This window comes from Thalassophryne amazonica, chromosome 23, assembly GCF_902500255.1.
Source record: "Thalassophryne amazonica chromosome 23, fThaAma1.1, whole genome shotgun sequence".
Lineage (NCBI taxonomy): Eukaryota > Metazoa > Chordata > Actinopteri > Batrachoidiformes > Batrachoididae > Thalassophryne > Thalassophryne amazonica.
Genome location: NC_047125.1, coordinates 20,025,368 through 20,051,102, shown reverse-complemented (window position 1 = coordinate 20,051,102; position 25,735 = coordinate 20,025,368). Strand labels below are relative to the sequence as shown.

The following is a 25,735-nucleotide window of genomic DNA, read 5'->3' as shown; positions in this document are numbered from 1 at the left end:
CAGGGTGGGCTCTTCTGCGGCGGCCGTCTCCTCCTCCGTCTGCATTTTTCCCTCTCCGCCGCTCCTTCCCTCCTCAGTAGCGGGCACAGACACCTCCCTCCCCGGAAAGGGCCGAAGGCACGGACCGCCCCGGCGGAGCAGCGAACACGGTCACCCCATCTGCCGGGAGTCGGTGTCCTATTTCATGATAGAGGAATGTGCGGCAAATCAGCATCGTCCTGTTCGGCCTCAGCGGTCGCTCTGCCTCCTCCGTCCTGTCGCCTCCTCCTCCTCCGCTCGCTCCATCTTCCGAAACGTGAGTCGTTAGCGGCTCAAAATCCGAAGCCCGACGAAGCGCTTTTTGGCTGCACGCGACGCCGATGAAGCGAGTGAGCGCGCGAGTTTGTTTGTGTTTGTGTGAACACGAGCGCGCGCAGGACGCTGACGTCATTACCAACCTACCGACAGCCCCGCTGCCGACCACCACCACCACCCCCGCCCACCTTTTCACCTGAGCGCGCGCACAGCACGCACACACTCGCGTGAAATGACGTCTTCACTGAAAATGATTTGAGCCGGTAATTAATTTTGAATGGGAGACACCGACCTGTAGATGTAGATGTCGCTGCCGAGTCGTTTCCTCCATTTTTTTCCTCAATCCATCTAATCGTTATTAATCAGCTAATATTCAGTTTTATCCCTTTCAAAAATATTTTTCTTAAAAATGTTTATAGTGTTATCAATATTTTAAAACAGCAAATCTTTTTTTTTCCAAAAGCAACTGTTAAATTTCCCGTTTTGAGCATTTCTAAATATTAATCATGTTAAGCAATCCATTGGCTCTGACTTTCAAAATAAATTACTGTCAAAAGCAAGTGGCTAATTTGTAGTTTTGACCATATGCTGCATATTTTGTGCAACTACTGCTGATTAAATGGAATGCATTTATATATTCCATTTAAATCTTTGAACATTTCAAAGCAATACAGTAAACGACTAGGAATTATTTCAGTATTTAACATTTCAGAATAAGTTATACTGTCATTTAAATTATTTAAATGTATTGGTAGAATAAGTAAGTTTGTACTATTTCAAGCATTTCTAAAATATTTATGGGATACATCTAGTTCATTTAGTGTCAAAATAATGAATCACTGAAACAAGTGGTCCATTTGCAGTTGTGAGCATTTCAAATCAATGACTCATGATGCAAAGAAATTGTTTTGTTTACAGAGATTCAACCCAGGGATGTCAGAGTTTGAGTTTTGTTCGTTTTGTATTATCAGGGTTTTGTTTATTCTCTTGTTGGGATTTTTCTGCTTGGGTCTGTCTTTGTTTCTCTCGTCTCTCTCTTGGTTCTTGGTGATGGGTGTTTCTCTTTCTCTCTCTGGCCACGCCCTGCTCCTGGTACTTACCACGTGCACCTGTTCCTGATTTACTGATTACCACCTGGGGTTTTATAAGCTCTCTGGGTGGTTTTGTTCTTTGCCAGTTTGTCGTGCCTTGTGCCTTCATTCCAGCTCTGTACCTGCTTTCGTGTTCCTGCCTGCCTCATAGTGTGTACCTGACCTCCTGGCTGTTGCCTTGACCTCGCCGTTTAGCCTGATGATTTCTGTACTGCTGCTTTTGTTGGACTGCTTACTCGTGTACCGACCACTGCTATCCACTTCAGTAAAGTTTACTAAAAATCAGAGCTGTCTGCTGGAGTCATGCATTTGTGTCATACCATTCCTGAGCATCCCGCCTGTCAAGGGATCAGTAAAAAGGATTCATAATAACACTGTATCAAGTCTCTGAATGAGAGATCTGTGATCAAACTCACAAAATACTGTATAATATTGAGTTCTTAAGGGCAACTCCTCCACAACCGCTTCATGGGTTTCATTCAATGAAACTTCCCACAGTGGTGGCACACAATATGCAGGTGTGTATGAAGGAAAAACAAGTCCAGTTTCTAATGCATTCTCACATCAAACACACAGAACATGTAAGAATTAAACACTTTAATTCAATTAATTTGTTACACTTCTCAATTCTCAAGCCCAGAGGAGGAAAAAATATGAAATAAATCTCAGTTTTAAAGTTTCAAATAACAATGCTTTAAGAACATAATGTGAGATCTGGGTTTAACATGGATGGTGGTCATTTCTCACAGACTACTGGAGGAGTGGGAATGTCCTGAAATTCAAGGGAGAATTAAAAGGGTTCAGTGACATGAACTCACCTCATTCAATAGATATCAATTCAGTTATGCTTATTAGCATTCAGTGTGAAGGAACCTGTGCGTGCTGCACTGGTACGAGCAGAGCTTCCTCTCGCTGGCCAGATGAGTCCTTGCTTAAAGGGAGGGCTGGATGATGCGGACCTGGAGTCTTTCTTTCGGTGTGATCTGGTGTTTTCACAATCTGAAAGGTCATGACACTTTTCAGGAAGGACTGGTGAAATAATTGTTTAAGGACAATCAACACTGTGTTTTTTTTTTCCCCCCACAGTCCCAACTGAGCCAGTCTTCCATAGCTGGATTCAATAAACTTCAAGTTCTCTTTTTGTGAAGGAATTTAATTTTCTTTTTGCTGTTCAAGGTGTGAAGTGAATCACTACACTCATGTCAGTGGAGGTTGTGTTTATTTGTACTGGTGTACTAGCACAACCGTCGCTACGTGAGAGAAAATTACATCCCTTACCAAAAAATAGTACTGATAAGTATATAAAAAGTAAACTCGAAGTATACTTCAAACATACTTGCATATACTACTTTTTGGTAAGGGATGCTATAATGAAAGAGAAAATATGTTAAAAGGTTTTTGAGTCTACACCAGGTTTTGCAGATGATACTATATTTAAGGAAACATTACATCATGGAGAAATCCCAACAACAAAAACAAATATGGGTGCTGTTCATGAAAAAATTGTGTGATTGAAAACGTGTTTATTTTATAGCACAAAAACACTATGCAGCCTGTTAATACCAAGATGTTACGTATGTGATGTCGGCATTTTATAGACGTTTCTTATTTTTATTACTAGGCCGAGGCATGAATCCTATAAAAGGCAGAAAGGAAGAGGGCCATCCCCGCCAGTTATGATAACTCAAAAACAATGAATGCTATCAACTTGTAACTCACATTTAAAGGGCATATCATTAGGTTAAACAGATAAGACTGTTATCTCTGATTTAACAATGGATTAGAGGCAGGTGTGGCTGTCAGTGAGAGACAGAAGGTTTCCGCACTGAATTGTACTAAATCAGAGAAGTTGGTCAAAGTCCACAATACTTTACAGAAAGGATTTTGCATGAATGTAGCCGAAGCAGACACGGCTTCCTTCTCTCTCCGTCTCTCTCAACAAAGATGTCAGTTTGAAGTTAACCATTGCATCCACCACACCACAGAACTGCGCTGGGTCCTGAATGGCAACCACCCAGGGCGACAAATGATCCATCCCCACCTCTCAAAATTAAACATCAATCTGCCACAGCCAGGTGAAACACAGGCACCCCCTTGTGCTTTTCCAGACAGTGGGGTCCTCAACCCTGAGGTACCTATATGCTGATCCTGCACAGGGAAATGCACCATATGTACAAATTGTCGTAGTCAACCCTCCATTATAATGAAAGTGAAACTTCTCATCTGAATCTTCATAATTAACTGTTCATGTGACACAAAGTCATTCCAGTGGTACCCAAGGACCCTCCAGAAACCTCGTAACAAAGACATCAAATCGTCACTTTAGGTCACTGGTTAACATCCAAGTCTCACACCCATACAGTACGACAGGATGCATCAGGTCCTGAAAGACTTGGACCTTTGCCCTCTTACCCAGATATCAGAATTGTCAAACATCTCTGTCCAGTGACCTCCTAATTTCATAAGCTCTTCCGAGGCATCTCAACATCAAAGACTGAGCACCCAGAGACATAAATCTAACTGCCAAGACAAGTGAATGTCTCCACAAGTTCAAAAATTTTGTTGCATGGAGATATACCTCTCACGGCCAACTCCAGGATCTTACTGAAAACCTGGATCTTCATCTTGATTCAGGACAGCTGCAATCCCCAAAAACTGCAACTCACTGCTCAGCCTCTCAAGTGCCTCAATCAGGGTGTCCATCAATTCCACAAAGATCACAGCATAAGCCACAGTGTCAAGGGCAGTACACCTTTCGTCGCCAACAAAGACACCGAAGCCACTGGCTTCCACAAACCTACCAAATACCCAGACCATGTGAGCTTTGAAAAGTGTAGGACCCAGAATATATCCTTGATGTACACCAGTCTTCAGTTGGAAAAACTCAGAGGTTCTGCCCCCTGCACCCCACAGCTCTCACACTACATGTCTGTTTTCTGGCTGTGATGCCCAACAACTTCTTGTGGACCCCACAAATTCTCCAAATGTCTTAGTGAGCAGCAGGTTCTGAGGAAAAATGTTAAATTCTGTGGGCATTCCGTCATCTGTCCTCATGCAACCTCCCGCTCTCCTGAAGTTCAATCTGAACCAATCAACTGTCATTATGTAGGCTGTGTGACTTGTGAGTGCTCTAAAATATGTGGTTGTAGGAACCTGCTTGAAATAACAATATAGATATGTATTATTTTCGTTATTGAGGTGTTCAAAGGATATTTGCAGTCACAGGCAGGTAGAGGATGTCTCTCTCTGTGCGGATGGTTATGTCCTGGCAAATATAATTCTTTGACTCAATCTCACCCGAATGGACGGCGCTATTGGCAAACAGTTGAACCAGCAGTTCAATCTGCAATCCTGCAGCTACCTAAAAATCACAGACAGACAGACAAATCAGAATGTATCAAGGAAATAGACCACAATTTAACACCAACAACTTCCTCTTGAGTCTGTGTTTGTGAAGGGGTTGAAAGGGGGTGAAAGGGGGTAATGCATGTGAAGACGGTGCAATTTGGAGTCTTTCTGAAGGATACCAAAACACTCAGCCACAAACTGTTAGGGGCAACCCTTTCTACACACTGATCTTTAGCAGCCCCTCAACAACAAATACAGCAACACAACATACCAGCCATTCATTTTCCAAAGTCAACAAACTGGTGACTGAAGTGTTTTGAAATGACTGGCTTTCCAGATGTGTTGTGTACTGTTATTTATAGTGGATATTGTTCCATCAACACAGTCCATTTGATACTTTCCACCCCTTCAGCCAGTATATTTCCTTCACAACAAGAGTCCTGATTCAATAGTCATCATTTTTAATGTGTGATGGTATGTCAAGCTAATTCAGTTTAGCACATTTAATACTTTGCTGGGCATTATTTGTTGGTATGTAATAATGGCTTGCAACAGACAAAAATTTTCACCATTTTCACTTTGATGGTTTCCATATACAAGCACAGCAACAGTGGCCTTCAGCGGCCACCAGGACTGTGATTAGCAACGTGATCGGCCTGTCTGCATTTATTTTATTTTTATGCTTCTATCTCAGACTCTTATGGTCCTCACCTATATCAACCACAACTCAAAATTTCAGAATTACATTTGCAATAGTTTGCACAGTTATTTACGGCAATTTTGCAGGCCCATTCACTGACTCCACAAATCCTGTTCATGCCCTGCTAATGTCAATGTGCACTGGGTCACCATGGAGTTCTGGTCAAGTCCATCAAATTTAACAGAGTTCTGACCATTCTGATACAGCTGTTAAAAAACAAAACAAAAACATTTTAGAAATGAAAGATTCAGACACAAACGTACAGGCCCAGGTTTGTAGATAATCTGGAGTCCTGTAGCAGGAGGAGGCTGTTCCACATGGAATCTGGGGAAAAAAGCAACCAAAAATTGTTCGAGGTGAAAATTTTCCTTTTGGATTTGACAATAACCTGCAATTCACCTTTCCATCACCTTGTGTTTTACCTGCAGGTGTCCACACCCACGTTCTTCATCATCACAGTAACTGCAGAAGAAGTTCCCGCCCATACTGTCCCAAAGTCAACCCTGCATGGGAGGAGCTGGAAACCCCGGATTATAGTGTTTGGATTAGACAAAGATACTGTTCGGCACTTCCTCCTCACTGGCTCTTCCACTGACAGAAACTGGACACGAGGAGACAGACGTACATGCAATTATTAGGGTCAGTCTTACTTTTTATTTGTCATTTGTGGAAACAGTGTGTGACTGAGGCAGATTAGCATGACAGCTTCACCCTCACAACACTAGGTCTAACCAGCAGCACCCCCTGGTGGTGACCGATTTACAGCGCTACAACTCTGCAAACCCAAGCATTCATAAATCATTTTTTTACAACTATATTCACACGACTAATCATATACACTTATCAAACATCCACCAACGTCACTGTGGATTCAAAGCACATCAGAAAACACAAAAATTCTACTGACTAAATACTGACTCGTGCTGAGCTCTGGGGTTTGGCGCTGAGAATACAGGATGGAAGTCTGACTGCAGCCTGTCTTGGTTTTCCAGTGACATCCAGCTGGACTGACTGGCACTGTACTGAGCTCCCAACGTTTCTCTCACCTGTGAGCACACATACGTATTTATAACAAATTAGAGCTAAAGGGGCCGACTTCTTGTTTAAATGGAGCCACAAAAAGGGTTCTGAGACCAGCTGTGTTGATCGGTTTGGAGGCGCTGGTGCAAACAAAAAGACAGGAGGCAGAGCTGAAGATGCTGCGTTTGTCTTTGGGGGTGATGACGATGGACAGGATTACGAATGAACATATCAGAGACTGACTGAGGTGGTGTTTGATATATATAAAACATATATGTCAATTATGTTATATGGACACTTTTACTCCTGTAATTCTGCAATTTATCAAACTACCACTCTATAACTGCAATAAATGTTTTATCAGACAGCAACTCCCACACTGAATCCCAACAGCCTGAGAAGTGAGTAGCTTTGACAAAATGCTGAGAGTTTAATTATTTACTCGTCTCTTGTGGGACATCAGTCAAGAAGATCTCTATACGTTCTACCCTGGGGGATGTTAGGCGCGCCATGGATGCAGTCATCGCATCGCTTCCTGCTTCAGAACTAAAACAAAAGTGGCTCATCAGCATCACAGTATTCCGAGTACTATTACTGTACATACTGTGCGCAAGTTTATCAGATATCAAGTAAAACGTCTTAATCATGTGTTCACTGATTTAATTACCTTGCTGATTTTTGGTGTTGGTTTTAAGATGATGCAGAGTTACAGCAACACACAAAATACAAAATGTGAGTCAATAAACTTTTGATGTTTTTGTTCATGCATGTTACAACTCTTTAAAAAGTGCACTTCAACGGACTCATACTAATTACTGAGAGAGTTGTTATTATTTACTCTTCATTTCGAAGTTGTCACTCAGGAAGGTCTCAGCGGGTTTTGCCTTAGAAGTGAGAGGTTGATCCATGAGCGGACTTCTCCTGTCTGCTGTTTGGAGTTCTGTCTGACCCTGAGGAACAGGTGGGTAGAAGTACGAAAACATTCAGAAAATTATGGAATTACCCATTTTGAAAATTACCCTTTATATACATAGTGCATCCATTTTCAAGAGTCATTAGAAATTGGATAAATGACACAAAATAAATGATTTTCATAATCATCATCATTTTTATAGCCAGTTTTGTTCGGACAATGCAGGGAATGGACACAAGAACATTTCCACGTCACTGAATATGTCTTGAACTTCATTCATCCTTCAGATTCATTATTTTAGCGCAGGGATTCATGACAGTGTTGGATAATCCTGCTAAGAAGTAAATACAGCATGTTAAGTATCTGTGTGCACAATTACAATACCTGATATAACTGCACATTTTCGGGGTGGAAATACGGAACACTGCTTTTCTTTTTCAAAGCTTTTCTGCGGGCCGTCATCTTGCACAGCTCCTGTCTGTGATCCAGATGAACACAATATCAACACAGTAGGAACTGTACAAGCCTCATTCCTCCAGGCTCACCTTCCAATCCTTTCATCCTACTGTGATTAACGGCAGAGATAAAGTAGCTACAGTACTGTACATTGCACATTTTCAGTATTTCTGATTCAGTAATAATTCGATTAAAAAAAAAGCTGTTTCACCTGTGTTGTGCGAGTCTTTCAGGCCATTTGGACTCATTTTCTTTCATTAAACCAGATGACATGGCAGATCTTTAAACCACAGACAACAGCAGAAAAATGACATACAATAACTATCAATGTCATGTTACTGACTTATAATACGTATCAAACTACTCAATCCTTTGGAAGTTTTCATGATCTAGACAGGTAAATGTAACAAAAAATAAATTGTACATCATAAGAAAGGCACTATCCTGAGCATGAAGCATTTTTACAAAATCACTTTCAGTTCTACACATTGTAACATGGCTCATTCTCATTTACCAGTGTTCCATTTCAATTCCATTTCCTGGTACTGAAGATGATTTAGCACTTGGGAAATCTCATTTTACTTTGAAGTTGACTACCCTTTTGTTTTACCAGGGGACACACCACTTATGTTCCTTCCAATACATACAATAGGCAGCTTGTATAAAACCATGACAACATCTTTGTTCATTTACAAGATGATTAAAAATTATTTTCATCACAGTAGTAACTCGTGCTAATTTTTTGCCCCTTCCTACTATGGTGCGATAGGTTGGACAATTACACAAACACTGATTGGGGCCTCAACATCAACTCATTGCTTTCAGGTCAATTAATTTATAGAGCGCCAAACCCCATGGTAAGTTTTCCCAAGATGCTTCATAAGGGCAAGATGTAACCTTACCCACCCCCCAGAGCAAACGCATACGCAACACTGGAAAGGAAATGCTTTGACACTTAACGAGTGGACTCTGAGAACACAATATTCCATTTCTGCTCATAAATACTCCAAAATCAGACAGTACACGCTGTAGCTTTAATCATAAGGAGGACTACATTATGGTTGATTTGTTAACCGCCTACCTGCTTAAAGTCGGCTCTTCTGACAGATTAGACTCCTCCAGAGCTTTAACTCCTTGGCTGTACAGAGCAGCTATGTCCCCTGTGGATACACACAAACACACACACTCGAGTGCATTTCCCAAATGTCCAGCCTCCTCAACACCAAGCTAACATCAGTACCCACTAAATGTCTAACTTAAAGTCCTCTGACACCATAGTGTCTACTGCAGGTGGCCAGTGAATTTTTCTCATATATTTTCTTTTACCTCATAAAACAAGAGATAACAAGACTTCAACATGCAGTCACACACCTGAAGAGCTGTTTTCCAAGGTATCACGTGCATCCTCTTCATCCCTGAGAGACTACGACAGAAATGAAGTAAAGTCTACAGTCATCTGGATACTGTTACTCAGCGAGCTGTGCTTACCAGTAGCAGACTGAGTAAATTACAGGCGAGGTCTCCCTCTTCATCAGTTTGATGGTTATGAACCTTCAACATTTCGTATCGCTCCTCCCTCTCCATCAAACTCTTGATATAATTCTACAGTCAGAAAGCACATTGTCTTTTGTATAACAAGACTAAAAGGAACGACGCAAAACAATCGATTACTCCTAAAAATATCCAATTTATTTGACAATAAAATCAAAGTGTGCGCGCCAATGAGAGCATGACTGACAATGAAACGGCTGAGTTTTACCTTCAGACCCGTGTGCACAGAGGTTTGGAGCATTTGTGGGAAAGGTCGGTACTGATATAGTATCCGCAACTCCACAAACTGAGGGCAGCTACGCAGAGGCTGATGCTGTGCTTCAGAAGCACTGAGGTCGTCTCTTAAAGTCAGACCACGTCCCAGATCAGAACCAAATGGTGGACCAGGGATCTTCTTCTGAAACAGAGACAAACACATAGGGGCCGAGGGGAGAAAAAAAAAAACAAATGGCTATTGTCGTATGCACAGGATATGTTTGAAGCCCTCCACCTCTGACTGAGGGAAGCTGTGCCAGGTGCGGTTTGTGAAGTTGGGTGGTGCCATGTTGGAGTTGTGTTTGTGTCGTAGCCACTGCGACCAAATGCTCTGGCGGCCGGGCTTGAGGATGGTAATGCCAACATCACCTGGTGAAGGAACAACACAAATCACAACACAGCATCACTTCTGAGATGTTGAGTCGGCTAACCCTGCCATTTCACAAGGTGGTGCATCAAATCTGTTTCAGTTTCTAAGACACCTTCAGTTTGTGGGCTCGGCAGGGGTTCCTTCAGCACTTGGACAGTTGGATCAGAGAAGGACTGGTTGAGAAGCTCCGCCACAGTTTGAGAGCTCAGCAGCTCAGTTCCTGACCCATCTTCATACACCAGAAACAGCCTGGAACACAAAACTACCATCTACAGTCTCCTCTTCTATAATACAGCAAACTGTACAGGAGCTAGTTTTCATAGAGGTACATCAACCAGCTCAAAGCTCCATCCATTTGGTATTTTGATGCCGTGCAGAAAGCAAAGGGAGATACACACAGCAAAGGTCAGCCAGGCTGGGATTTGAACCTGAGAATGCTGTAAACTCCATTCCTTAACCTTCAACCCCACAGTTTGAAACAAGACAGTACAAAACAAAACAGTGTTGTGATGTTACTCAACGCTATGTTGGGAGGTCATTGGTATAAAAAGCTCAGAAATGTGTAGCATCACACTAAGCAACAGACTGTACAAGCACACCTGAGACAGTGTTTGTCTTTGACACACCACCTCCTCATTTCTGGATTTTCCTCATTCTCTTGTTCCTCATCGTCATGTCTTTGTGTGCTCCCAACAGGGCTCACGTTCAGCACCGATATCTGCCCGTCTTCCATCACCTGAAACAAACAGACACGGAAAATAAATAAACCAAAAGTCTCCCAGCTGGAACTACTTGGAGAAAGTGAACCACTGCTGCCCAGGAATGCTGGTTATAGGGATGTGGACAAGTAGGCCAGCGCCTCGATTGGGTTCTCCATAATTGCACGTGACCGCATTTCCGGGAGTCACACAGGGAGTTCCCTGTGATTCACGCGTTGCTATTGGTTGTTGGGGGGATATCCTGATCTATTTTTAGGTCAATGACATAGAAGAATTACCCAGCTCCCACCTCATGTTCGAATTTTCATCACAGGCAATTGGATAGAGAAGTTACCTGATATCTTGTTTTTGCTTTGTCAAAGTCACTTAAATTGTACTGGAAGGAAGAATAGGGATAGGGAATAAAGAGTAAATATTTCTCTTCATTTTTGCTGAACTTCAGAAGGATTGGCCGTTTCACAAAGATTCTGGTCGATCGGCAAAATCCAGTGACTGCCAGTGTTGAGATGACATACCATTTAAAATGAAGGAGAATGAAGGAGAGGTGGTAATCCATAATTCCTGAAAATTTCATGGCGATATCTTGAAAATTAAGGACGTTATGAGGAAAAAAATATGAAGGAACAAGTCCAACTCCGTCACAAAGGCCCTATTGTTTCATCTATTCATTAAGGCCAGGAAAACAAGCTCGATTCCCAGCACAAAAACGCCCATAACTTCCTTAATACTTAATAATCACATGATTTTGGTGTCATTTTAAAGGGTTTTTCATGTTCTTTCTGAATCCACAGTCAGGTTTACTTTGGTATGGCATAGAATTTTTATACACATCCCTACTGGTTACTGACCTGGAAGTGATTCCCCTCAGTGTCCGTGATGTCACAGACCACGTTGTCAGCTTGACTCATGGTGTAGCTTCCTGGTTCATTGGTGGCAGCGCCACCATGTCGTTTGGGACTCGCCAAGCGGACAGGCGAGTACACACATTTCCCATTGATTTGGATGTCAAGAAGACCACCAGTGGAATGAAACACCTTCAAAATGCAACACACACGTAAATCATAACAACAAAAAAAAAAGCATAAACCATTCAACCAAATTCAGTGATATTTGTCAGAATGTCACACCTGATAAGCGCCGTGGCTGTTCCCAGTAATTATGGTTCCATCTGCCAAAAACACGTGAGCAGCACAGCGTTCTGGATACACCTCCACTGTGGCATAGCCCTCTTTCTCTACTAGCACCACTTTCTCTGCAACACACTCCTTCTCACATGTTTTTTCCTGGTTTGTCTTGTCACCAGTGTCAGAATTAAGCCTCGCTTCTGGCTTGGAAAGCACACCATGTGCAAAGCGTGTGGCCTGCACACATTCTGTCCTTCCGTGAGTAGATTCCTGATCTGATGGACAGGACGCATGCTCCAGGTGGTCCACTGGAAAAGTAACAGACAGAAACTGCCATGACCATTGCGTGCATGTTTGAATTTCTGGGTTGCTTCTGACTGTAACGTGTGTTCTGTATCGTCCACCTGTGGACTGTCCGTGTTTGGAGAGGCTGGTGATTCTGGTTCCGTCTGCATGTTCTACACTGACAGACCCGTCTGAGTAGTGGATGAAAACAATGTGATCCTCCCGGGTTAGCATCACCTGTAGAGCCAAGAACAAGAGATTATTCAACATCGGCTAGTCAACCCAACCAGACGGTCTGAACAGAACAGAGGATCCGTTTCCTCCCTGGCACTCCTTTTTGAAAAATCTACACATTTTTCCCCCAACAGCAAAATGAGAGTTCAGCTTTGAGACAAACTTACATCGTGGGTAATTGGGTCTGTGAACTTGTAGACAAGAAGAGGCGGGGCAGCGGCGGCTACGTGTTGGTTTGTGGTTCCCACAGTATAGACGTGAGATCCGGAGGGAGTTGTGGTTAACCAACACCTTGTCTGAGGATCAGCACCGCTTTTCAAAGTCAATCCTGTGCTCGCATAAACACAATACCAGCTTTAGACAAGAAACAAAGCTGGTGTGCCTGTAAATGCACTGAAAGTGATATTTATTTGCCCTGCATTACTCTTCTTTTCTATTTTCTGCAGACACACCTTCTTGAGGGGCATTTTCAACATTAGCCTCTGAGTCTGAGACGCCCCCCAGACCAGAGTCCTCCTGACTGACACTAACTGAGCCATCTGCAAACAGCACCTACAGCATACACACGCACACACATTTCTCGGTCATGATGCATGCTTCATGTCGGATTTGAGTTGGAAAACATGAAAGTATCCCATTGCAAATGAATGTGTGTGTGTACCTGCGTGGACCCGTCTCTCTTGTAACAGATCACAGCTCCCTGGCTGGTAATGACTCGTGATATTTCACTGGAAAGCGAGAAGTCCTCACGTGGCTTCACAACTCTTCTCTGGTGGAGAGGGAAGCTCTGTTTCACCAACACACTCTGTTCGTCTGAGGACACACAAACGCATAAATCTGTTATTGCCCTCACTGCACACTGAAGGAGGAAAAGCAGATTTCAGGACTGCGCTTCCTTGAATTTTACCAGACTTGCAATGAGCTTCAGAGTTGGTGAATTTGCATGAAGATCCAATCATAAGCCATCCTGCTGACCTTTGACAAAGCCGAAGTAAACATTTTCCAAATGTGAGGTTGTTTTGTGACATATTTAACATTCTGCCCCACCAAAGTATAAAGTGCAACAAAACTTGTACTACAAAGTTAAAATACACCCTGGCAACTAAACAAATCGACTGTTTTGAAATTGTGATTTTGCTTCAAAGGCAATTTATCGTGTTCTTCACCTTGTGCGTCTTCTCTGAGGAACTGTAACAGAAGACCACTGGGGACGGAGAAGCTGAGACTGTTGAAGGGACATGATGGTGGTGGAGGCTGATCTTCACACACCTCAGATGACACACAAATACCCACATGTGAGCAAAGAGAGTACGAGTGGCAAAGTCCAAATATTAACTCTACAACAAGCAGCACAAACCGACAAAAAATAGGAGGCGACCCTGACAAGTAGACCCACACATTTTCACAAAATCAAAGGTTACCGTAGAGCTCTGGGTAGAAGAGCCACTCCTTTCTCTCTGCGTTACCCGAGTACTCACTGGAACATCACACAGGAACACTGTTACTGTTGCCTCCTGAAGCAAATCTCATCTATGCCATCTCCTCGTGTCAGAAGAATATGTGAAGTACGAGGATTATGAAATCCACATTCAATAATCACCTGGTGCGTCCCTAATGTGTTGCCCTGTGGGTCCATAGAAACTGTATGACAGGTTGATTCCGTTGCTGAACACCGCTGAGAGGGACGCCTGCTTACCTGTACTCAACCCTGGACAAACAGACACAATGGTCGCTTATTTGTCCTTGAAAATGAAAAACTTTTCAATGACGCTTTAAAAAAATTCTAAAATTGCAAAACTCTTGTTTCTCTCTAGACTCTTTTAGAAGATCAGCATTCTTTACTTTTAAAATCATTTTTCTTGTTGCATTCTCCGTCTTTATCCTGAGTGTTTGCAGAATCGACGACGTGGTTGATGTGTGTGTAGAAGCAATGCCCGTCTATTTTCACCTCCACTTTCATCAGACTTGAACCTGCAGTGAAAACAGAACCATAATCAATCCAGATTTTTTGCATGGCCAAAAAGTGTGTTTCCAACCATCTCTCTGAGGTTTCGTACAAAGCTCAGACACGGGCTGACACTATTTTGTTTGCATCTTAAAAAGCAAGCAAAAATAATAATAATAACAAATCCACATAAACGAGAAATGTTTGCAGTTTCTAACTTTCAGGGACACCTTCAGTATAGCTGATGTTCTCCACAGTGATGTGTCCTCCATCTGAGGGGAAAAGATGCTGGAGACGACCTGACACATGGATCAACTTTCCATCCATGCTGTAGCCTGTGAAAGCCTACACGGCACACAGAAAAGGCTTGGAATCATTTATGGCATCAAAATGCAAATCCACAGGTCGACAGAGTCATGGTGAAGTTCAAACCTGATGCTTTCGGTTCTTTCTTTATAACCACTGACCTTGGACACCTCCTCTGATGGATGCTCTTGTTGACTTTCTCCCACAGGGGGTGCTGTTGTCATAACACACTCAGCGCACTCTGATGTTTTTGTTCTGCTCTTCTCGGCACCAGATAAAGGTTTGTTTTCAGCCTCCTCTTTCTGCTCTTTACCCTTATGTGTCTTCTCTCTCTTTGCTTTCTTGTCCACCTCTTCATCTGTGAGATGATCCTTCTCCAAACTCAATGCCTTTGAGGTCGCACACACAGTAGTTGTAAGGATAAACAACAACAGTGCAAAGAACTGCAGACTAAGTGGGTTGGTGGAGGTAATAATTCACCTGTAGCTGCTACGTTAAGTGTTCCTCACATTTCAGAATAATTTGATGAATTAATGTCATGCACAATTTTGGGATGTGCATCACTCTTTCACATGCATGCATTGTTTTCTCCATGCCATCACAAATATTTATTGTTTTTCTGGAAGTGTTCACGTGTTAGCTGGTACTGACTTTAAGAGAGCCTTCTCTGATGACCGACTCCAGCGTGTCCTCTTGCTCTCCACAATCACCAACTTTCTCTTCTGACGTCTGACTTCGCACGTCGGTAATTGCAGTCACACTGTCAGAGCCTTGGTGCTGACAAGCTGCAGCACCTTTTAATGACTCGGGAAGGTTTCCCACGAGCTTCAGCTGTCGCTTGACTTCCTGCTCTTTAGTCCAATCCGAAATTGAATCAGCCACATGTTCCAGGTACTTTCTGTAAGACAACAATGAATACACAGCAAATCCTTCATCTTCACCAGCAGAATACAAAAAAAGGATGGAACATCAAAACGCTGAGAGAACAAGAAATGACCTTTTTTGAAAAATATGGACAAAAAAACAAAAACAGAATTTTCTTCAGTCAATTTAATGACAAATCACATTTAATTTACATACATCTTTGCAGCACAGACAGTTTTTATTGCTTGTTTTATTACTGTTGAGAATCTTTAACTTAAAGCACACATATGCAAAAAAAATTCTAAAATAAATCAAATCAAAACCTTTACACTCACCTGCTGCACATCACTACCACAGTAACATTACATAAAGATGCATGCGAGCCATGCAAACATTAAATTTTTCATTTTGCACAGCACACAGGGAACAGATGGTCTCTCAAAAGAGAGTGTACATTCTGACCTGAACCCGACGTCGGTGTGAAGAAATGTATCCCAGAACTCCTTGCACTGGCGATTTGCACTCATAGGATTGTGGCAGAAAATGTACAAGGTGTTGTTGCAGCTTCCTCCGGTTGTGTCCAAGCAGCGGAATTCTTCTGACACGAACTGAAGCATCTAGATTTAAAGTTTAAACGAGAAGCTGTACTTAAGAGTGTATTATGTTCCAGTGTCTGCTGCAAGCACAGCTCACCTGTGCTAACACACTTGCACTGTGGTGTTCAGCGTAGCGCCAATCATGCAAAGATCTCCGCCTACACATCTGAATGTCAGACAAACTGATGCGCTGGAGGAAAAAAAAAAAAACATTCAAATTACAGGCAGGTGAAACAGAATTTCACTCATCAATGTAGCTCAAGGAAATCCGTTTGATACCTCCACATTTCCAGGATCTTCAGTCAAAAATGTCAAACCTATGTAAATAAATAAATAAATAAATAAAAAACACAAGATTGACACACAAATTATCAGAAACTTCACAAAACATGCTGCATATATTTTTCGAAGAAAACCTTTATTCTTTTGGTTGCGTAGCTGCTGTTTGGCGAAAGCCAGCGGATCATCCCAAGGAATTACCGAGGGAGTTGTGTGCTGAGCTGGTCCTTGAGCTGCATTCACTAACACCCCATATTTATCGACACTGGTCAGCGGCATGCTCTCAAACACACTCTGATGAAACAGAAGTTCCACCTCAGGCCAAGACACACCATCTGTGGGACACAACAACATATAATGCGTAAATTGGCGAAATTAAAGTATTCTAAAGTAACCTATTGTGTTATCAGTTGATGCAAGCAAGAGGAGAAGAAAGTCAAAAAACACAGGTGTGATGTGTCTGACCTTCTGTGCAGCAGTAGAAGTGCAGCTCCTGTTTTCGTGTGCCCCAGAGGGGGTTGGCATTTACAGAGTGGATCAGCTCCCACAGTGGAGAAAGCTTGAGAATGGACAGCTCAGCCTCTGCTGGGTCAAACCCAGTAGTCCCCTAACACAAACACACACATAACCACTGCAATAACTGTGTGTATAAGAGGTGATCAATGAGATCTGACAGATTATCTGTCAGCGACTGCGTTTCTTAAGACAGAAAATAAAGTCAGCTTACAGTTACGTCCTTCAGGCGCAGAGCCCTCTCATCCTGCTGTCTGAAAATCACAGGATGGTTAACCTTCTTCTCCTGCTCTGGCACCCCAAAGGTCTCCACCAGCCTCTGAGACGGCACACAATAACACCAACAGAACATTAATTAAAGACTACCTGCTGCAAAGCTCTAACATCATTAAGCCTCGGTCACGATGTCACGCCACACAGTGTATATGTGAATAGTGACGTCTGATCTTCATAAATCCACCAGACAACATCGATTTCTGATCTCGCAAATTATTTCAGGAGATATAATCTAAAAATACCATCAGTTTTCCTACCTTCTTTTCTTGTTCATTTTCTGCGACAGTCGGGAAGCTGTTTAACATTTGGTTTGTCTCCTCTTCTATGGAAGCCAGAGGCAGGAATCTTTGGAGGATGCAACACGCCAGATGATGGTCTGACCAAGGGTCATCATCAGGTCGCAGCGTCTCTGCCACACAGGAGGAAAGAGACGCAAGCTGCTGTGTGGAAATCACCACCTGAAAAATTAAATGAACCTCTCTAAGCCTGAGCTATGAGTCATCAACATTCATTCATCTTATTTGTCTCATTTGGAAACGCACCTGCTCCAGCATACAGTGCAGGATCAGGGCTACAGAGCAGGCTTCAGGGGGAACGGAGTCCAGCAGGTGGCTGTAGTAATACATGTCCACATCTGTGGTCAAGACAGGAGGCTCCGCCTCTGCCCAAAAACAACAGAGAATAGTTAAGAAGTTCTCACATTTTGACAGTTCTGTACATGATGATCACAACATTACAATGAGAACAGTTTGAACCTGGTGGGGTTTGCTGCTGCTGCACTGCCTTCTTCCTGGAGTGTGAAGATGCCTGCACGACAAATGCAAAGACAAGCAAAGGACAAAGGTCATGGATTCCCACCAACCCATCAGTGAAGCTCAACAGCAAGTGTTTACATGAACGAGGAAATGTGCATGTGCATGTACACCTGTGCAGGGAGTAGCTCTGTCCCAACAACAGCAGGTACGCTGATGAGGTTAATGTTGTTGAGGTAGTGCTGGTGCTGCTTCTGCCAATCCAAACAGTCATAGATGAGATGGGCCACACCCTCAAAGACGGAGCTTCCTAATGCCAGCTGGAAAGCAACACACCCACAAAATCACAAGGGTTCAAACCTCGATTATATTAATTATCCATCCATCCATCCATCCATTTTCTTCCGCTTTATCCAGAGTCGGGTCGCGGGGGCAGCAGCTCAAGCAAAGCCGCCCAGACCTCCCGATCCACACACACCTCCCTCAGCTCCTCCGGGGGAACCCCAAGGCGTTCCCAAGCCAGCCGAGAGATGTAATCCTTCCAGCGTGTCCTGGGTCTTCCCCGGGGCCTCCTCCCAATGGGACGTGCCCGGAACACCTCTCCAGCGAGGCGTCCAGGGGGCATCCGGAAAAGATGCTCGAGCCACCTCAACTGACTCCTTTTGACGCGGAGGAGCAGCGGCTCGACTCCGAGCTCCTCCCGAGTGACCGAGCTCCTCACCCTATCTCTAAGGGAGCGCCCAGCCACCCTGCGGAGGAAACTCATCTCGGCCGCTTGTACCCGCGATCTCGTTCTTTCGGTCATGAGCCAAATCTCATGACCATAGGTGAGGATCGGAACGTAGATCGATCGGTAAATCGAGAGCTTTGCCCCGCTACTCAGCTCTCTCTTCACCACGACGGTCCGATACAGCGACCGCATCACTGCAGACGCTGCACCAATCCGTCTATCGATCTCACGCTCCATCCGTCCCTCACTCGTGAACAAGACCCCGAGATACTTAAACTCCTCCACTTGAGGCAAGGACACTCCACCGACCTGAAGAGGGCAAAGCACCTTTTTCCGGTCGAGAACCATGGCCTCAGATTTGGAGGTGCTGATTTTCATCCCGGATGCCTCGCACTCGGCTGCAAACAGCCCCAGTGCACGCTGAATGTCCTGATTTGACGAAGCCAACAGAACCACATCGTCCGCAAACAGCAGAGACGAGATTCTGTAGTTCCCAAACCAGACCCCCTCTACACCCTGGCTGCGCCTAGAAATTCTGTCCATAAAAATAATGAACAGAACCAGTGACAAAGGGCAGCCCTGGCGGAGGCCAACGTGCACTGGAAACAGGTTTGACTTACTACTGACAATGCGAACCAAGCTCCTGCTGCGGTCGTACAGGGACCGGATAGCCCTTAGCAAAGGACCCCGGACCCCATACTCCCGGAGCACTCCCCACAGGGTGCCCCGAGGGACACGGTCGAACGCCTTCTCCAGATCCACAAAACACATGTGGACTGGTTGGGCGAACTCCCATGAACCCTCGAGCACCTGATGGAGCGTGTAGAGCTGGTCCAGTGTGCTGCGACCAGGACGAAAACCACACTGCTCCTCCTGAATCCGAGGTTCGACCATCGGTTGAATTCTCCTCTCCAGTACTCTGGAATAGACCTTACCGGGGAGGCTGAGGAGTGTGATCCCCCTATAGTTGGAACACACCCTCCGGTCCCCCTTCTTAAACAGAGGGACCACCACCCCGGTCTGCCAATCCAGAGGCACTGTCCCCGATCGCCACGCGATGTTGCAGAGGCGTGTCAGCCAAGGCAGTCCCACAGCATCCAGAGACTTAAGGTACTCAGGACGGATTTCATCCACCCCAGGAGCCTTGCCACCGAGGAGCTTTCTAACCACCTCGGTGACTTCTGCCTGGGTAATGGTTGAGTCCGCCTCTGGGTCCCCAGTCTCTGCTTCCTCTTCGGAAGACGTGACGATGGGATTGAGGAGATCCTCGAAGTACTCCTTCCACCGTCCAACAACATCCCCAGTCAGGGTCAACAGCTCCCCACCCGCACCGTAAACAGTGCCGGTGGAGAGCTGCTTCCGCCTCCTGAGGCATCGGACGGTTTGCCAGAATCTCTTCGAGGCCGACCGATAGTCCTCCTCCATAGCCTTCCCGAACTCCTCCCAGACCCGAGTTTTTGCCTCTGCGACCGCACGGGCTGCGGCACGCTTGGCCTGGCAGTACCTGTCAGCTGCCTCTGGGGTTCCACCTACCAACAAAGATAAGTAGGACTCCTTCTCCAGCTTGATGGCATCCCTTACTTCCGGTGTCCACCACCGGGTTCGGGGATTGCCGCCGCGACAGGCACCAGAGACCTTGTGACCACAGCTACGAGCGGCCGCATCAATAATGGAGGTGGAGAACATGGTCCACTCGGACTCCATGTCTCCAACCTCCCCCGGGATCTGGGAGAAGCTCTCCCGGAGGTGGGAGTTGAAGACCTCCCTGACAGAGGGTTCCGGCAGTCGTTCCCAGCAGACCCTCACGATACGTTTGGGCCTGCCAGGTCTGAATGGCTTCCTCCCCTCCCAGCGGATCCAACTCACCACCAGGTGGTGATCGGTCGACAGCTCTGCCCCTCTCTTTACTCGAGTGTCCGAGACACGTGGCCGAAGGTCAGATGATACGACTACAAAGTCGATCATCGACCTCCGGCTCAGGGTGTCCTGGTGCCACGTGCACTTATGGACACCCTTGTGCTCGAACATGGTGTTCGTGATGGACAAACTGTGACTAGCACAGAAGTCCAACAACTGAACACCACTCGGGTTCAGATCAGGGAGGCCGTGCTTCCCGATCACCCCCCTCCAGGTCTCACTGTCGCCACCCACGTGGGTGCTGAAATCCCCCAGGAGAACAATGGAGTCCCCAGTCGGAGCGCTATCTAGTACCTCTCCCAGGGACTCCAGGAAGGTTGGGTACTCTGCACTGCTGCTCGGCCCGTAGGCCGAGACAACGGTGAGAGACCTGTCCCCGACCTGAAAGCGTAGGGACGCGACCCTCTCGTTCACCGGAGTGAACTCCAACACATGGTGACTGAGCTGGGGAGCAGTAAGCAATGCAACCCCAGTTCTCCGCCTCTCCCCGTGGGCAACGCCAGAAAAATGAAGCATCCAGCCCCTCTCCAGGAGTTGGGTACCAGAGCCCATGCTGTGCGTGGAGGTGAGCCCGACTAGCTCGAGTCGGTATCTCTCAACCTCCCGCACAAGCTCAGGCTCCTTGCCCCCCAGCGAGGTGACATTCCACGTCCCAACAGCCAGGGGCTGTGAGCATGAACTGGGCCACCGGGCCACCCGCCCTCGACCGCCACCCAATCCTCTCTGCACCCGACCCCCATGGCCCCCTCTGCAGGTGGTGAACCCACAGGAGGGCGGGCCCACGTTGTTCCTTCGGGCTGAGTCCGGCCGGGCCCCATGGGCTAAGGCCCGACCACCAGGCGCTCGCGTGAGCCCCAACCCCAGTCCTGGCTCCAGGGTGGGACCCCGGCTCCGCCATACCGGGCGACGTCTCGGTCCTTGATCTTTCACTGGTCATGGAGGTTCTGAGCTGCCCTTAGTCTGACCCATCACCTAGGACCTGTTTGCCTTGGGAGACCCTACAAAGAGCACAAAGCCCCCGACAACATAGCTCCTAGGATCAACCGGGTACGCAAACTCCCCCACCACGATAAGGTGGCAGCTAGAGGGGGAGTTATATTAATTAGAGCCTCGAAATCACCTGTGTAGCTTTGAGGCTAATATCACAGTTGGTTCTGTTTCTCATACTTTAACAAAAGTAGTCAAAGCCGCTGTCTCTCTTACCACAGTGTCAGGATCCTGTGTGGGGACAGGATATGAGACATTTGGGACGTTGTAACTGAGCTGAGCAACGTCCCAGAGCTTGGAATCAGGCAGCTGGCTGTCCAATACCGAACTCAGACCTGACCAGAACAGTTCTGGATTCCTTCTTTCCACAGGCTGCCTCACATCACAACTAAGGTCTGTGTGGAAGAAACATTGAAAATGTAATACGCACAATCCCATGATTGCTTTGAGACGTTTTTGTCTGAAGGAAGACAGAAGACACATAAAGTTAAACCTTCACATCACTTACCTGTATCCAAAATTGCAGGTTCTCCATGGCTCAGCTCGCTGTCATCAGGCGCACGCTGCTGCTCAAAAAACAACTTGATGACACTGTTGACATAAATGCCGATGCCTTCGAGCTCCACCACAAGGTGGGGGTTGTAAAAGCCCAACAAAAGGATGTAGTGATGAGGACCATTTTCAGGCTCGTCATCTGTGCCCAACCAACGATAAACACAAACACACACACACACACAGCGTCTTCGTTACTGTATTAATTTCACTGTAAACTGGCCTGACCACTATAAAATGCACATGCACGCACGCACGCACGCACCAATGAACTGAGGTGGCTCAGTCTCATTCCGCCGTTTCAATTTGGTCTTTTTTTCCTTTGAAGCTTCCACGGATGAGTGTGTTTTCTTTGCCTTTTTGTCAAGAGACTTGGAAGAGACAACAGATTCTCTTCCATCGACTCCATCTTTTTCTTTTCCCTTCCCCTCCCCCACAGCCTAAAATGTGACCAAAAAAAGGGAGACAAAAAGCCCAAACATTTGTGTGGAGAAAAAAATCCCCATCTGATCAACGTTCTTTAAACTTGTTGATGTAACTTACGTCTGTCGCACATCATCAATACTTTTGGGAAACTAAATTCCTTCACTGCAGTTTTTTTAAATTTTTAAATCCAGTCATACAACACTGTGACTATTACATATGAGAAAAAAAAAACAACAACAACCCTGAAACAATCATTCCACACCTGCTCTGCTGCCATCCTCTGCTGATCTTTCGATTTTATCTGCAGAAGTTGAAACTTGAGTATTTTTGCCATCAGGTCACAGGGAATCTCCTCTCCTGCATCCAGAAGCACTTTTGCAGACTCTGTCACCTGCAGTCATGCACCCAGTGACACGAAGAACACAGCACCACACAGAGAGTTACAAGCACGTGCACACTCATCCACTGAAACATGACATAATAATAAGTCTAGTCCTACAATACACACCTCATAAAACATGGGGGCCCTGTCAGCTTTTTTAACACTGGGATTTCCCAGTTCTCTGATCTGTAATAAAGTAAGATTGGGTTAGGTTTACCTGAGTGTGGCCATTCAGTTTGAGAGCATGATTTATTATTCTTGCTTGTTCCCCAAGTCCCACCACGTCCTGCTTATTCAAATCTTCTTGTTTTACAGCAAATGGCATCCAGCTTAATGGTGCATTACAGCTGTCTTTTGCTCCAGAGTGTGTACCTCTGCTAGAGTGTCGTCCCATGTGAGACAGGTGAAATGTCTGCGTAATGGTTTCTGGACAGCCAGCACCAGAGGCCCCATCAGCTCCTCATCCTGTGAACTTCTTCCAACCAACAGTGATACACAGACCTTCCAGGAGTCCTGAAAACAGCAACACACAAACTCTTTGTCAACATGTTGTGAACACATGACCGTATGGGGACACACACACACAGGACACAGAGATACATAGGGGAAACCGGGTCACAGTGGATCATAAATGTTGTTTTGTGGCAGCATAAACGCACTATGCATAGGTTTAGATCATTCTATTGTGGATTTAATACAGCAAGTTATAAGTCTGTGTTACTTATTTCTTCCCAAGTGTAATTTACAGGTGTTTAAATTTTAAAATTTTGATTCACTGTGCCCCGGTCACTGATTCACTGTGGCCCGTGAATCAGTGTCTGGGGCACAGTGAATCAACTTAGAATATAATGAAAAAACACATGATTATAAAGATTTCTTCAAAATTATTAAAAATATGCTGATACATATACAAACTATAATCCAGCAAACCAGCTATCTAATGTGTGAGTGTCTTATATAGTGATATAAGTCCTTTTGAAACTATTATAAATACAACTGTCATAATTTCTGTTCAAATGTGAAAACAGTTGTTTATATATAAAAATTATAGAAATAATTCATGGAAAAATAAATGTATAAGCTTCAACAAGTCATATTTGTCATCCACTTGATACTGGGGCTTAGTAAATCACTTTCTAGACTGATTCACTGTGAACCGGGTACATGTGACACACGAGTCATGTTATCAAATAGCCAATAGTCTGGAGAAGACATAACACATGCTCATCAGTTGGACGGGGTAGTCTTCTAACTAATAATTTTTTGGGCCACCTTTCCTCTGTTGTGAGAAATAAATACAAAGACACTGACATCCACAAAATTTACTTTTGATAGGAAAAAACTAGAGGTGGGCGATACCAGGAATTTTGGTATTGATCTGATACCAAGTAAATACAGGCCCAGTATCACCAATATTGATACTAATACCGATACTTTTGCATATTTAAGCTTCATAGATCCAAAGAATCCAAAAGACCTAGGATAGAATTTCGCCAAACATTGACAACAAAATACTTTATTATCACAATCAACATTTTTGTTTAAAAAATATCACTCAACACAACTTAAAACAAAATCTCCTGAGATAGAGCGCTGCTCCGTGTTGTGTGACAGCGCAGCGCTGCTCTTACAGACAGAGAGTAGACTTTGATGACTCTGCGTGCGCAGCAGTCAGTGCGTGTGGGACAGAAAGAAAGCTTGAGTATCGATCTTTTTACATGAGGATCGTTCAATATCAATACCAGCGTTGGTATCGATATTATCGATATCAGGATCGATCTGCCCACCTCTAGAAAAAACTGACTTCACTTGCCACTTAGTTTTTCCCTTAATGGATCCAAAAACAAAACACTAATTTATAAAGGGGGTGTCTTTATGCATAAAAATATGGCATAACTGCTGCAAATATATATGATTCACTGTGCCCCGGTTTCCCCTACATGAAGGCCCTGAATTGGGTGAATTGGGTGGAAAAAAAAAGACAGAAACAAAACTGACCTACAAGTACTACATCATAGACTTGACCAATCACAAGACCACTGCAAAATAAAGTCAAATTTGTCAGAACAAGTGAAATAACAAACCTCTTCAAACACGGCTGAAGTCAGACCACACTCCCAGTTCTTGCTGATGACTGCAGCTGGAGTCAGACTGCCATTTTTGTGCGGTTTTCTTTTAGCTGCCTTTGGTGGCATTTCTACTTAGCTTTACAAAAACAAACAAACAAAAACAAAATTAGATTCTTCAAGACATCAAAGTAAAAGTCACAGCTGAGTGTGGGAGGAAAAACTGAAACGCTGAGTTTACTGCCAGCACTGCCTGGTGTTTGTGTTGCCTATGACAACCAGTGTTGTATTTCAAAATAAAAGCATGCAGCGAGATTAATTTCTGTAAAAGAAAATTTGAACAGAGAAGCAGACGCGTTTGTGCCTGTAGTCCAGACGTCAACATTTGAAGAGAAATGAAAGGCCACATGTTTAACACACACAGTTATCAGCGGACCAGTAAAATCTTTGAATCTGTCGGAAATCGCATGACGTTTCATGCTGTCTGAACATTAAATTGAATCAATCACGAATCAAAGCTGACAAAGAAAACTACGCACAAGCCCGTAACTGTCAAGTAAAACTTAACCCCTTATATTTCAGTAACAGTGAAATTAATTTTAGTTGTTCTAAATGCATAGGATTTTGTGAATTTATTCATAGCTAAAGCGTTGGCAGCTGTCATTTATGTCATTTTGTGCTTGGTGAGTTTTTTTTTTTCAAGTTCAGTTTTGAGTTTATATAGGATAACTTTACTTTGTGAAAAAAGCGGTTAATTTTGGGTATTGATGTATGGCCTGAATAT

The 25,735-nt window shown here is 44.5% G+C and overlaps 1 protein-coding gene across 1 annotated transcript; it reads right to left on the bottom strand.

The window, feature by feature from the left end:
• Positions 1–1,788: 1,788 nt before the first annotated feature.
• On the bottom strand, positions 1,789–25,225 carry spag17 (sperm associated antigen 17). The gene is made up of 48 exons (XM_034164127.1): positions 24,970–25,225; positions 23,258–23,398; positions 23,012–23,071; positions 22,766–22,894; positions 22,343–22,517; positions 22,034–22,219; positions 21,742–21,920; positions 18,065–18,211; positions 17,895–17,946; positions 17,682–17,800; positions 17,397–17,597; positions 17,078–17,182; positions 16,816–16,957; positions 16,488–16,685; positions 16,351–16,388; positions 16,169–16,261; positions 15,938–16,092; positions 15,263–15,509; positions 14,773–15,000; positions 14,536–14,650; positions 14,203–14,331; positions 13,961–14,068; positions 13,782–13,837; positions 13,527–13,629; positions 13,022–13,173; positions 12,813–12,912; positions 12,528–12,688; positions 12,246–12,363; positions 11,845–12,149; positions 11,566–11,751; positions 10,598–10,734; positions 10,111–10,247; positions 9,864–9,997; positions 9,582–9,770; positions 9,311–9,424; positions 9,194–9,245; positions 8,904–8,982; positions 8,034–8,102; positions 7,751–7,844; positions 7,292–7,403; positions 7,121–7,124; positions 6,896–6,999; positions 6,363–6,479; positions 5,856–6,042; positions 5,697–5,757; positions 4,599–4,746; positions 2,259–2,417; positions 1,789–2,157 (listed from the first exon to the last, which is right to left on the bottom strand). Exons 1-48 carry the CDS (start codon positions 25,078–25,080, stop codon positions 2,129–2,131), a joined length of 6,165 nt encoding a protein of 2,054 aa, XP_034020018.1. The 5' UTR covers positions 25,081–25,225; the 3' UTR covers positions 1,789–2,128.
• Between the last annotated feature and the right edge of the window lie 510 nt (positions 25,226–25,735).